The sequence below is a fragment of the Centropristis striata genome, chromosome 11, assembly GCF_030273125.1.
Source record: "Centropristis striata isolate RG_2023a ecotype Rhode Island chromosome 11, C.striata_1.0, whole genome shotgun sequence".
In the NCBI taxonomy this organism is placed as follows: Eukaryota; Metazoa; Chordata; class Actinopteri; order Perciformes; family Serranidae; genus Centropristis; species Centropristis striata.
The window spans coordinates 17,008,176-17,023,238 of record NC_081527.1 but is presented as its reverse complement, the minus strand read 5'-3'; the positions used below and the strand labels follow the sequence as shown (position 1 = coordinate 17,023,238).

General features: G+C 38.2%; 1 protein-coding gene across 1 annotated transcript; it reads left to right on the top strand.

The window, feature by feature from the left end:
- Positions 1-3,750: 3,750 nt before the first annotated feature.
- LOC131979771 (zinc finger protein 3 homolog) lies at positions 3,751-11,455 on the top strand. Its single transcript, XM_059343786.1, has 5 exons — positions 3,751-4,158; positions 5,927-6,026; positions 6,123-6,225; positions 6,323-6,581; positions 9,123-11,455. Exons 1-5 carry the CDS (start codon positions 3,880-3,882, stop codon positions 10,491-10,493), a joined length of 2,112 nt encoding a protein of 703 aa, XP_059199769.1. The 5' UTR covers positions 3,751-3,879; the 3' UTR covers positions 10,494-11,455.
- The last annotated feature ends 3,608 nt before the right edge of the window (positions 11,456-15,063 follow it).

The window sequence follows — 15,063 nt, the reverse complement described above, 5'->3', positions numbered from 1 at the left end:
TCCGTTCACCTTCGCTAACATGAGCTGCATTCTGAAATGCTTTTATTGCCTCCAACTGAACTCAACTCACACCCAGAGGTGTTTATGAACTATTTCAGGACGTGCCATTGGATATGAAGATGAGAGAATGGAGCGCTATGTGGTGTCTGTTTCGGGATGGATCTGTCTAACACACACACAGACACGTGCATGAACACACACATACAGAGTTACTGATATCAACTTGTACCAGTTTGGGGCAGTAGCTTCACAATGCAGCAGGACGATAAAAACAGACAGACAATGACCGTCATGGTGTGTCCACTCACATGTCTCACCAGTCATCGCAGTGCATGCAACATGTGTGAAATATAAAATGGCCTGTGGTAGAGAAGATTTCACATATTTTAACTGCTAAATATGTGGAGCTGAGTCGAGCAATAACTAATGAGATTACTTTAACTTGGAGCAGGGTTACATGTTTGCTATGGGTTTCACACATCATACTTAATTTGTTCTTACTTTTATTCAGCAAATGTTTTCAGCCACAGTGGTTGTTCTGGTTTATTGACAACATTCAATGTAAAATGCAACAGTGTATCCTATGATGTCTTACAAATACTGATTACATATTACATATTTTATGCTGTGAGACAGAACTACTTGGTTAGGAAGCAGATCAGGGTTTGAGTTCAAATAGCTACTTCCATTTTAATCCCAACTACTAGACACAGTTAGGTGATTGTGAAACGTCACGTTCACATTTGACTGATTGCACCCCGCTTTTGGACTTTGTTAGTCTTTATATTGCACTGCATGACTTCCTCCTCTGCTGCTGTCATTAATACTACGGCCACTAGAGGCCACTGCTGAACAGCAAACGTCAAAATGGGTTGTAATAATAAGCTGTGCCTTCCGGCACACAATTACTTGAGTTATCTACAAATTAAACTACAATGCTTTTCGATAACCTCTGGTGGCAAGGTTAAGCTGTCAATCTATTCATAATATAACAAATAATAAAACTGATATTGGCCTTGTTTTTAGCTGGCTAAAACACATTTTGCTGTTGTCTCCCATCCACAGCTATACATTGCTTAGTTTCTGTGTCTGTACTTATGCCTGCTTCTCCAAACTGGAGACATGCCGACTGCCATCCACTGTCAGTAATTCACTGACTTTGGATAAGAACCTCATACAACTCCACTTAAAAAAACAGAGCTATCCCTTAAAAGTGTGTAATTACTCTATTAAATACACTAAATCAATTTTTTTTTATATTTCCAAACTGTTCTGAAGGTTCCTAAATCACTGTGATTTATTGGCTTCACGGGGCCGATACACAGTGTTTAAAGGTTATCCATTAACGTCAATCATCTGTGCCAGCTTTGAAACATTTTTCACACCTGAGCAAGCAAAGGCTGAGTCTATTTTGCTGTAGTGTGGTTTGATAATTGGATGAAGAATACGTTAAAACACCTAATGCATGCCTGAACTTGCGCAGAGAGGATATGAGCTGGTGAGATAGTGCGGATGCTTTTGACAGGGAAGCTTGTATGGGAAAACACAGAGCAGGAACTGGTGGTATGTGAGATGCCATCAATCTTATTTATGAACTGAGAGCTCTTATCTGGCGCGCTGACTGACAACATTGTGAAGACTCGCCAGCATTCCTCTGTGAATGTGAAAGGCAGCTGACATGTTTCGACTGCAGCTCTCTCTCTTTTCCCAGAATTGATATGATGAAGGAGAGGATTGAACGTAAATGGGAGTCAGGGGTCAAATTCCTGTTGTTGTGCTCGAACATCCAAGAAAAATTATGTTTTCTACACTTTTGTGTAGTGTTTCTTCTTGTTTCTCTGGCCTAGTCACATGGGACCTTCATATTGGCCGCAATCACCATGAAAGGAATGGGTTTGTTGCTGTGTAAACCGTGGAAATAATGTTCTCACACTGGGTGTTTGTGTGCACTGACGGGTTTATTGCCCCATCCTAATGTTTACAGTTTAACAGCACATTCCTACTGAGCATCAGCCTTTGAAGTTTCAGCACATTCAGCAAATATGCTGATGGTGAATGATGATATCAAAGTAAGAGAGTAGAGAGAGGGCTTTTAGGAATGCAGATTGTCCTTGACTCACATTGGTATGGTAATTATTATGGGCTTATTCTGCTCCTGAGTGAGGCCAAACACTCATTAAGGGAAAAAAACTATAATTCAGATTTCTGTTGACTAAATAACATATCACAAGCATGAAAACACATACAAACAAACACAATGTTGAGGCAGTGTGATGAGATATTGATTGACTGGCCTCCTCGGGGCAGATATATGCACCACTGATTAATGGACACATGGAATAACTTGTCAGATAGACAGGAAGCAGACATCCTCCAAACACCCCGCGAGAATGTAAGTAAATCGACAAAGCTCTATCATTTCTTTTTCCTGTTATGTTTTTGGACATTGGTGATACATGTGTCATGCCCAGAGGGACATGTCAGAGTGTCACCACCTGCTACACAAGCCTGCTGCAAAGGCTGCAGTCGTGAGTGGCATTCCTACTTGTTCAGGGGCCATTTGTTTAAACCCACAGACATGACCCTGAGCACATATTTCCGCCACACGTCCCTACTGTGCGCTTCATTCACTTCAATAGGCCAGTATATCTATGCATGTCTACTATTTTAAAGCACTTAGAAGTTTAAAAGTAGGCAATTTTCTATTTCTCACACTCTGATATGTAGGCTAATTATACATTTTAGGATAACCTTTAATTTAAGTTTCTTCTAAAACATGTTTTTCTCATACTGTCTGTCTGAAACACTCAACTCTTTAAGCCCTACCTCTGAAACCAAGCCAAGTCTGCTCTGACTAATTGAGTTTCTGCATCTTCTGAACCATCACTGCCAACATATTCACACAGTGACCAGGCTGTCACAAGACAAGACTGACAGCTCGTCTAAAGACACATTTTCTGAATATGTGAATTTCTGAATACTGTTTGCACTTCTTTGCTGATTGAGCATTTTGATACTTTAACAGTATTTATATACCACCGTGACCTTATAATTAACTTATATTTGAAAAAGAAGTCACAATCTCACTTTTTGCAATATTTAGCTTTTAACGAGATGTTCATCTGTTGAAAATCATCTGCATCAAAACATTTAAGGAGCTTGCATCACTGCACATGTACAAGATAATGAATGGGCATGTTTTGAAACATGTGTTCATTGACTTGGAGGGGGGGGGGGGGGGGGGATATGCATTGTTGATTTTGTTGAACAATCTCTTTAAAAAAATAGTTAGGCATAATCATAGACTGTAGGCCTATACGTTAAAACTTTTGAAGCTGAATAGCGCCATCTGCTGGATACTGTCCACATCTGCACATGGCCATCATAGTCTGTGTCTGAACGTGAACCCGCACAGCAAGGGGAAAAAAATAAAAAAAATAAATAGAACACAAGCTGTTATATATATTAATGCTAAATTAGTGTTACTTGTATGGCTTCAAGACGCTTCACAGCTAGCTTGTTCAATGTCAATTTTTCTTTTTTGTAACTAGGCAACCGTCATCTTGCTTGGTTTTTAAAGTTCCCCGTTAGCAACGACGTCAATACAGTGAATTGAAGCCACTGGCCTCCAGTTGCTCGTCTCTGCATTATAGAGTGCTACAAGCCGGGACACGCCTGACATCACACTACGCGAACCTCGCCATTAAACCCCGCCCATTCAGCCTCTAACAGCAGTGCCCGCCCCTGCCGGAGTAGACATGGCTAGCTGCTAGCTTCTGACTGTTGCAGATGTTGTGACATGAGTCCGTGTAGAGATTCCTGTAAACATGAACCTGACCGTCCACTTTTAAAACTGCAGGGATAAAACTTAAATGCAGGATGTGTTCAGTCGTCGGGTGTGATTCGTGGCGTCGCAGTGCGCAGCGGTTCAGGTTACCGGAGGACCCAGAGAGGAGGCTGGAGTGGGTTCAGTTCATTTTAAAAGTCAACGAGCAGAGACTTAAAGAGTCGTCCTGGACTGATATTAGCATCTGTAACGAACACTTTACTGCTGATTGTTTTGAAAACCTGACTCCGACTGGCACGGTCCAGCTAAAGCCCAGTGCTGTCCCATCACTGTGTGTCAAGTCAGAACCAGACGACCCGGAGCTGGATCAGGTGAGGCCACAAAACGTGGTGGTTCTGTTATTGGGGCTGATATTTACTGCTCCAAGGACACAGGAATACACAAGTTCCCAATTATTAACCTCGTACCACAGACTGATACCACATTTACTTTGGGACTTGGCTGTTTTGATACACTCTTCTTCCTCCTCCTCCTCCTCCTCCTCTTCTTCTGCATATCGTCACACTGTTAAAATAATAAAAGTATTTTTTTGGTCAAAATTGTGCCTACATCCTCAGTTGATCAGATCATGTTATTTTACCCCTTTAAGATCATCACTTCTTTGACAATTTGCCACATTCATAGGCATCAGATAAGAACCCAGCAAAGAAGAGCTAGAGGGAGATTGTTAAGTTATCAGTTTAGTTTGTCAGTGTTTTATTGTTGACACTAATATTGGTAACACTTTACTCTAAGGCAGGGATGGGCAACTGGAGGCCCGGGGGCCGCATATGTCCCGCACCCTCACTTGAAGTGGCCCTCAGTACAACTACATGCATTTGCATGAAATCTTAAAAGTGCTGTGTAAAAATGCACAAAATGACTTCTTGCATTAATGTTGGTCTGCTGTTCTTGCACTGAAAAAAAAGAAAGAATTGAGAGTAAGTGGTTATTTTTTATTTGCTTCAAACCTTTTGTATTTCTATTTATACTGTTATACATGCATTTGAGCATGAAATATGTTAAGTTACTGCACTGTTAGCTGAAACTGCAATTTTAAATATGTTTCATATCTGGTGAAGTGCACGGTCCTATATGTGGCCCTGTGGTAGTGTCGATGAAAAATTGTGGCCCCCTCCAGCATTTAAGTTGCCCATCCCTGCACTAAGGTGTCTACATAAGAGTGACATGAGCGTGTCATAAACATGACATGGGATGTGTCATGAACATTAATGACACTTTGAAGTAACATTAATGCTCATGATACTTGTCATGTCATGTTTCTGACAGGCTTGTGTGACTCTTATGTAGACACCTTCAAAATAAAGTGTTACCATATCTCGCTTAAGTCACAAAGGCATGTTCAAAAATTGCCTAAGTAATTTATTTCTCTTAAGTTACATAATTTACACACAGTGTTATTACTATGCCATAGCCATCCTTTGTTACATCCTTTTTGAGTGAAATGATCAAAAAATTGAAAAAAATGAGTTAGGCGATTATTTTAACAGGGTGACGACACTTACTTTGGGACTTGGCTGTTTTGATACACTCTTCTTCTTCTTCTTCCTCCTCCACATATTCTTCTTCTGCATATTTACGTTGGCACAAACCAGTTTAGAGGTCCATATCTGTGACCAGCTAGACTTGAGTGTGGAATAATAAAAAGGAAAGAACCAACAACAATTTTTTTTACTATTTATGGAATTATTTATTTATAGATTATTCATATAATTATATACTTTATAGATTATTTTATTTATTGTTATTACTACCATTTCATTTATTTGAGTTGCTTGAACTGTTTTTACAAAGATTTTTGAATGGAAATTAATTGCTTATTAACTGAATACATCATTTTAATTAATCAACCATAAGTAGACCAGAGTGACAATGCAATTATAATTGTCAAATAGAGTAAATGCTGTTTTTTTAGTAGATTGTTTGATGTTTTTATTTGTTCATTATTTATTGATTACAGTAATGACACATAAACGAACCATGATTATATCTTTTTTTGTATTATGTGTAACTCTTGTTACTACAGCTTGTAGGTAATGCTAAAATTGAACGCTTTTTTTTTTTTTTAACTTTGTGTAGGAGTATGAAGAAACCACAGAATTTACTTTTCAGTGCGATCAAATTAAGAAATGTAATAGCCCATCTTCCTGTTCTGAAGAATCAGGACTCTCTTCAGCAGGTGAGAAACTTTACCTTTCAATGTGTTAATAAGAGTAGAGTGGCTATTCACTCAGATCTCTTCATGTGACTGATGTATGTTAAATTTATTTCGCAGCTGCCCAACAAAGCCCTGCGCCAAGTGATGCTTCAGATGCTTTCACGTATGATTATGGACAGATGCTACAAAAAGTTGTGAACATTGATATTATCAGGAAAAAGTAAGTTGACCCTTCTTAACAGTTGTACTTTGATTATCCCAGATTAGCCTTTTTAAAGCTGAATTTCACAATCTTTCTTGAACTCATTTTTTTTCAGAGCTGCACTTCTGCAGATGAAAAAGAAGTACGTGGTGAATGAAAAACGTCTCCTCCAGCTGTTCAGCCATAAGTGTCCGTCATGTGGCTCTAACGTAAAGACGGAAAAGGTCACCTATGGGGTGCTTGTCATCTTGAACCAGCAGTGCCTTCAGTGCGAGTACAGAAACCAGTGGAAGAGCCAAGTCAAGGCCAAAGTCCCAACAGCTGAAGATCAACACCTGACAGAAGTAGTAGAAGTGACTCCAGAGATCCAACAGGTAGGAGTTGAATAATCAGACTACGGCTGGGCGATATATAAAATAAAATAAATATAAAAGAATATCGATATATTTTTAAATGTGATATGCAATTAGACCATATTGCATATATCGATATAGTTCACATTTTCTTTCTTTCTTTATATTATTCAAATATTTTTAATTGGCTTTTTATTCTGAAAACACATACAACACAACCAACAAGACCACAAACAGCAGTCACAAAATATATGGAAAATAAAGCCACAACAGTAACATAAACATATACGTATAAAACAGAAAATGTATAATAATGATAATAATAACAATAATAAAAACAATAACAAAAAATAAAAATAAAGAGTACAAATTCTAACCCATTACAGAGATCGTGAGTCAATTAAGTAGTAGTCTCAGTGTCCCTAGCTGGGAATTCCAAATTGAAGTAGTTCAAAAATGGCTGCTAAACATTGTAAAACCTCTGGGTTGATCCCCTGATTGAGTGTTTCAACTTCTCAAGTTTCAAATGCGCCATTACATCCCCAACCGAAACTGGAGCAAACCATGTCTGATACAGATTGAACTTGAGTGTACTCTTTTAATTGCACTATAAAAATAGGACTGTATGAAACAAAAATAAGAACCTGGGCATAATTGTCATCTTGACAGAATTGACCCTGTCGGCAAGTGATATAGGCAGTGCTGACCAACGGACAAGGTCCTGCTTGGCCCTCTCTAGGGCTGGTTTAAAAATTTTGTTTGAATAAATCGCTGTATTTATGGGTTACTGATATGCCAAGATTTGTAAAAGTGTCACGAGTTTCTGTCGAAAGACATCTGTCGAGCCTGGTCACTAATAGGGAAGAGCAGACTCTTAGTAAGGTTGATTTTGTAGCCCGAAATCTTCCCAAAGCTAGAGATGATTTTTCTTTCTTTATATATAAATGCTGCCCTTACTAGGGTTAGTCATATTTAGTTCTTTTGTAATGTTCGTTATTCTTTTCTCATTTAAATATATTTATTTCAGAAAAAGATCGACCTGTTTTATTTCATAAGCTATTTTTATTTAAGATATCTTTTTATTAAAATGTGCACTTTATGGAGCTTTGATTTAAAAAAAAAAAAAAAAAAAAAGGTACTCCTGTTGTTATACAGTCTTTATGTTCACTTAAATAATCCGTTTCAATAAAACTACTTGTGATCGGCATATGACTTTTGGTCCATATCGCCCAGCCCTAAGTCAGACAAACTAAAAAAGATTCAGACACACTTCTGTCTTAAAGGGATAGTTCAAATACTTTAAGGGGTTGGTGTTCTGTTAGCTACTTATCCTCAGTCTGTGTGTTACTTGCAGGAGATGGTGGCCGGCACGTCCCCACGTTTAGAGAAGCAGACAGAAGTATGCATGTGGATGGATTGCACAAACATATTTTAACCACCTAAAAAACAAATATCAGTTTATGTGTACTCTATATTAAGGATATTTTCACAGCTTTACCTTGTCATGAGAGAGCCCTGTTTATGTGAGAACTAAAGTGGTTATGCTCCCTTTAAAGCCACCATGTAGTGGCATTTTTAAAATTAAATTTAAAACAAACTTAATCAAAATGCCACTGATGCACCATGGGCGTTTGATGTACGCAGGCAAAGAAGGTGAAGTCCATGCACGATTGTTAGTTCCAAAAGGTTTATTTTATCCATTACGAGCAGGCAAACAAAGAGAACAAAGAAACATTAAATAAGCAGTTAACTAGCAAAACAAAATATAATCAAAATTAACAAATGTCTAGAATAATCAAACAATACTCATTGTTATTAATAAACTAAACAGACAACTACATACTAATAGCTCCAACATATATATATATATATATATATATATAATAACGAGTATTCTGCGTGGAATTATTGCTGTTTTTTATGGCTTTGAAGAAGGTATAGATTAGTTCTTCAATTCCCCCAGCATAAACTTAAACAGGGCTGTCCCACAGCAAGGTAAAGCTGTGTAACTATTGTAAATATAGCATACATTTTAACTGATACTATGATTTTATTACATGTTTTGGGGGACTAAAATACATTTTGCTGCTGTGAAAAGAAGAAACCATCCCTTTAGGAGTCCAAGAAAGTTTTAAACATAAATCATTCACAATCCACACTAAGTCCAATATTTTGACAATTTGATGATGATATATATTGATTTTCTTTTTAATTTTTCAAATGGGAGGTTTTGCTCTATTATCAGGAAAAAGTAAGTTGACCCTTCTTAACAGTTGTACTTTGATTATCCCAGATTAGCCTTTTTAAAGCTGTATTTCACAATCTTTCTTGAACTCAAACCTCAAATGGGAGGTTTTGCTCTTTGTATTTGTCATATCATTTTAAAATTAAAATTATTAAGTCAGACTTTTTGTCAGAAAAAAACCCCAGTTAGACTCAGTTTTGTATTGGCATTTTAAACAATTTATTAATAATTATTTCATAGGTCAAACTGATTAATCATTTCTTTGTTTCTGTAAAAATGTAAAATGTTTATCATCCCCACTGTCATTTCTTTCACAGGCGGTGACAACAGATGACGACCACAGCGGCATCACAGAAGGGTTTGAGATTGATGCCAATTTTGATGATGATGAGAACAGCGATCCCACAGATGAAACGGAGGAATCGGGTGATGAAGGGGACACGGATTCAGACGAGGATTGGGATCCGGAGGAGGAGCTTCTACAGGCTAGCGTGCTCCGTGAGGAATCTGAGGATGAAATGGAAGAAGAAGAAGAAGTTGGTGATTATCCTCCACCTTCTTCCAAACACACTGAGCTCTGCACAGACTGCGGGGTATTTTTTAACACGGTGAAGCCTCACACATGCGAGCACAAAGTTAAACCTTATTCTTGCAATATTTGTGGGAAAAGATGTGTGAATGAGATCGCACTAAATACTCACAGCAGAATCCACGATGAAAACTACGAACATCGATGCAAATACTGCAACGTTACATTCAAAACAAAGGTGGACAAAATCACTCACGAACAGACTCACTTAAATCAAGGAATACCATACAAATGTCCCGATTGTTCCAAGACATTTGCCACAAATAAGCAACGCAGAATCCATCTGAGGGAGCACGGAGGCCCCCAGCAGTTGAAATGTCACATCTGTGGGCTTGGCTTTACCCACACCAATTCTCTTCACAGACACGTAGCTGTGCATACAGGAGTGAAGCCGTATAAGTGCTCAGTGTGCCAGCGTGGCTTTAAACAGGCGGGACACCTGAAATCCCACATGCGTCTGCACACAGGGGAGAGACCTTACAAGTGTCCACATTGTGACAAAAGCTTCAATCACAACGTGAGCTTGAAGAGTCATGTCCAGCGTCACCACTCATCCAGTTCTGGGCGCGAACAGAAGAAGGGTAAAACAAACAAAACGTTGAGCGACACTGGTGACGATCAGGGGAATGGGAACAAGACAGACTCAGATATGGGTCTTGAGGAAGAACATGATAACGAAGAGGAGGTGCAGAAGGTGCAGAAAGGGAGAAAACACACACCAAAACGTCGAAAGAGGAGCACGGGTCGACCCATAGGAAGGCCGAAGAGAAATGCAGCAGAAGACGTGCAACAAGAGCGCTCAAACACAAAAACTGCCAAAGTTAAGAGGCGGAAGTTGAAGAAAACGCATTCCAGTGATAAAGAAAGCGAGGACGAGCCAACAGAGAGTGATGTGTCCTTTGAGTCAAGAGAGGAGGAAGAGGAGAACAGTGAGAATGTGACACTGAGTGTGAGCAGATCGAGAAAAAAGGCAAACATTTCTGACAGAGACTCTGATGCTGATTTTGACCCAGAAGAAATAAAAACGGAGAGAAAAAGAAATAAAGCAGCCAAATTGGTGGGAAAAGATGTAGGGGATGATCAGGAAACAATCAAGTAGGTGCAGTTACTAAAAAACAAAAGTTATTGAGTTGAGCATTCATTGAGAGAAATACAGTTGACATATAGTGCCTGTTTTCCTTTGTGTTGTAAATGTTCAATAATTGCTGTGAATGCTGGAGACAGATTGTTGGGTGTGTAAATCTGAATATGCTCACCCTGTCCCGAACCAGCATGCCTCTGATGGAAGCTCTCTGGTTTCCTCGGGATCGTCCCAGTATCCACCACTTTAGCCTTTAGTAAAGACACACAGGCTGGTGTTGTTTTGGTGCTATGTTAATAAAGGCTGTGCACAAAATAAGGCACACCCCAGTGTGGCTCATTATACAACCATCAGTATTTATCCTCAGCTTGTTGTTTCGTGAAAATCCCAGAAATGGAACAGTGCTGGTCTCAGTGATTCAAAAACACATTTACTGAAACATAATGTATACATGCTCTCAGGGCTGGGCGATACGACCTCAAGTAAATCTCACAAATAATGAAACATTTTACTTCGATTACAATTAATGAACAATTTTTGTTTTTCGTAGTCATAGTTCACTGACGTGGTCTCTACTGTAAAGATGCAGTGTTCACATTTGACTTTTTTTGTTCGGTGTCGTCTTCCCTAAAGCCAAAATGTGTCCAAATGATGGACATGGTATTTTTTTCTTGGGTACAAGACACCTCAAAAGCTTGATAAACAACAAACCAACATATGAATCATGTTTTGGTCTTCATATTACTTACCAGTGATGACATATTATAATTGTGTTAATCTTTTGGCTAAATATCCGAAACTCCGCTCATTTAAAAAATCAACTCAAGACCCACATTTCCAGATTCCTCACTCCCACTGCCTAACATGAACTGTCATAAACTCTTATTTTGGTTTTTGGTGTCTGTATTATGCATTTCTTCATGCATTCTATGTAAAGCGACTTTGAGTATCTTTAAAAGTGCTCTATAAATCCCATCAAGTATTATTTATTATTCTGAGAGAGAGAGAGAGAGAGAGAGAGAGAGAGAGAGAGAGAGAGAGAGAGAGAGAGACTTTATTCAGCCCCATTAAGAAACTCAGGTATCCAGCAGCAGCTAAGAATACAGTGTAGACGAGCAACACAATTAACAGGTAATAAATCAAATCGACAAATAATAAAAAGTCAGTGCTAAATAATAAAAGTCTGTGGCAGTGTCATTAAAAATTGATAAAGCACATTAAACATGATCCCAACGTGGAGATTTATTAAAGTAAATTAACTCAGGTTTGATTAGCTTTCCTCGACACTCTATGGTTGTTTGAGTGAACAAAATAGTGTGTCAGCTTCTCTCTCGCTCTTACTGTAAGTTGGTAGAGCAAACAACAAATGAAAAGTGCCGATGGATGTGAGAGAAAAATAGTGTTATTTCCCGAACGTTCCGGGGCCTACCTGGTTGAGCGCTCCGCAGCTCTCTTGGTTATTCAGGTCAGGGAACACACATGTCCGAGGCTTTTGTCAAAGCATTGGCTTCTGTGGCCCAGCTGCTATTTTTGCTTCTTCCCTGTACATGCCCTTTCATTCTTGAGTCACACTGGAGCATTGGAGGGCTGACCTAGAATACTGAAAGCCTGTCACACAACAGGACAGGAACATCTGTGCACAGAAAAGGTAACTAAACCATAACACTGCTCAGGAAATAAAAGTGCTTTTCTATCCATTTAATCGCCCCATAATAGCAGTACTCATAAAAGCACTTGTAGATGATTGGTGCCACTGAATGATATCGCATCCATGTGCAAAAAGCCCCCTCGTGGCCTCACTGGGTATTTATTGAACACAAAGAGTCCTGTTGCCTGCTGGTACTCAAAAATCCTTAATATTTTTCTGTTTATCTGATGATGTGGTAAAAACTTTAATAAAAACCCCTATGATCTACATATGCAAATCCCTTTACTTCAGAGGCAACATGTTTATTTACACCATCCTGTTACTGCTGAATAAACTGGAGTGTCTTTGTCACTGTGAGGTTGTGGCACATAACCCATATCAACTTTTTTTCTTTTTTTTAAACACAAATAAACAAGACATAATATACTAATTAGTAAGCTTTAAGAGTTGGCTTTTGTTACCTTTAGAAAGAGCCAGGCAAGCTGTTTTTATACTTTATCGGGAGTCAGAAGAGTTCTCAATGAGTGTCTTTGAGTACAACTGAACACTGAACAAGACATTATTAGAGCCCTAAATGTCCCAGTTAAGTTTGACGAACTGAAAACTGGAATTGTGAAAGATTTAAGACATCATGAAGTGGTAGCGACCAGTCAATCAAAAGGTAGCCACACCCAAGAAGAAGTACCCCTTTTTATCATCTAGTTTACTCTACACAAGACAATAATTTACAAGAATTACAAGCGTTATGCTGTATTGAAGAAGTATTGAAACTACTGAGTGGGACCATAAACTCATTAGGAAAATGTTTACAGAAGTAATAAATCATGTGAGAAGTAGGGTCATTTTCTCATAGAATCTGACTCCTTTTTGCAGCCAGTGGAGTCGCCCCCTGCTGGCCATTAGAAAGATGCAGGTTTGAGATGCTTATGCATTGGCTTCACTTTTTAGACCCCAAAGTTGCTGCTTGGGTTAACATTGTTAAATGGAAGTACTTGGTTAGGATTAGGTAGCAAAACTACTTGGTTAAGGTTAAGAAAAAAAATCATAACCTGACATATTTACTTACGGAACTAAATTTACAGGCTAACTTAAAATAACAATGTTCACTTTTTCCTTCTCATGGGAAACAAATGTCTCCTGTGTCAAAGTCCTGAATTTGTTGGATGCACCCACCCTAAACTGACACACATTCTTTATAGTTACTGAAGCCACTAGATGTTCTCTTCTATTTAGCAAATGGTGCTTTTTTAAAACTCTACTTATGAGTGAAGGTGTTTAGTAAGAAGCTAAAAGAAAATTTATTATTTTTTATTTTTTTTAATTGACTGTTCATTTTATAACATCATTGTCTGCTGACTCCTCATTCCACATAACTAACTGGTGGGGACCACACGTTATAAAAAAACTGCTTCTGTTGGGAACCTTGTTTCATTTAGGAAAAATTAGGCCTTGTGCAAAATAACGAAATTCACTTTTGGCTTCTCATGGGACACAAATGTCAGTCTCCTGGGTCAAAGTCCTGAATTTGTTTGGATGCACCCACCCTAAACTGACATTCACATTCTCTATAATTACTGTGGCCACTAGTTGTTATCTTCTATTTACAAATTTAACATGACTGTTATATTTAATGCTGTGAAACAGTCACAGTTTTGCACATTTGAAACTGGTGAAGATACTTTTGGTTAGGCAGGCACCATTCCACTTGGTAACGTTCAAAAGAAGAAGATTGATACGTTACTTGAAATAACAGCTTTAACTTTATTCTGTTGTCATTTCATTTTACTTAATATATTTGATAAAATGTATTAAATACAAATGTGTCCTTGATTTTGAGGCAGTTGTTTAAGTAACTTTGATATAAAAATGTTTGAGATAGAATCTACTTATTTTGATCACATTAAATATAATCTTTATGTGTATGTAATTCTAAATCAAGATAATTTTGAATGAATCCAGCACAATAGAATTAGTCTGTTTTTAATTGACAGGCACTTCCTGTTAAGTTGTTATTAACTCAACTTGTAATGTAGCCTAGTTAGATTTAATTAATAATATTGCGTGCAATCTGTTGCCTCAATTTTATTGAGTAGCTATTGTTTATCTTTTTTTTTTTTACAGATGAAGACACATACACCCTAAATATAAGAAAAGAGAAAATGTATCTATCCCAAAAGGAAATCCAATGAAGTCAGTGAGCGACCGTGGGTGCTTTGAAAGGCGCTATATAAATTAAAGCTATAATTTGCTCATCTATTTATCAAAGAATAATACAGTCTGGTGGAGTTTTATTTACACAATTTCAGTCATATCTGCAGTCCATTTCAATTAAAAATTCAACTGATTCATAATCAGAGTACAACTGGGTTTTTGGAGATGTGAATGAATTATTATCTGGATTGTAGTGTGTAGTTGTGCACTACTTACGTATTCAGGCGGTCAGCAATACTTTGCCAAGCGTTTTCTCTTTGCTTTATCACTGTGGTGGTGTTGCGTTTCTTTTTAATAATGTCTTTCACCTCCTCGTATGCCTCCATCCGGATTTCTCCCTCCGACGGGGAAAAGTAAGCCGCTCTACTAGCCATGGTGAATCAGTGAATCTGTGATCGGTGGCGGGGTCTATCTGAGGGAGCCGCGAGCGCGCACTTATCCAGGATAGGTTTCACATGGCTTGATGAATCCGTGTCTGCTCATCCTGGATTGGTCTTTGTGCAACCAATTAAGCCTGGACGCTCTTGTTTTGGATTCTTTGAGCCCAGCTCAGTCACTTATCCTGGATGTCTTGGTTTTGTAACAACTCTTTTGGTTTGACATTAATGATGTTGCGATGATTTCTTAGTATTGAGAAAGTTTGTTTAGCAGAGTGAAAGTACCTTTTCATCATGTTCACAGCATGACTGTATGAATGACAGTGTTAAAAATCGACTTGAGAAGTAATTG

What these genes read in the sequence shown, in the direction of transcription:
- LOC131979771 (XM_059343786.1), top strand. Translation starts at nt 3,880, where the DNA reads ATGTGTTCAGTCGTCGGGTGTGATTCGTGGCGTCGCAGTGCGCAGCGG. An exon ending in ATTGATATTATCAGGAAAAA is followed by an intron (nt 6,226 to 6,322) that starts GTAAGTTGACCC and finishes ATTTTTTTTCAG; the next exon opens with AGCTGCACTTCTGCAGATGA. An exon ending in TGACTCCAGAGATCCAACAG is followed by an intron (nt 6,582 to 9,122) that starts GTAGGAGTTGAA and finishes TTTCTTTCACAG; the next exon opens with GCGGTGACAACAGATGACGA.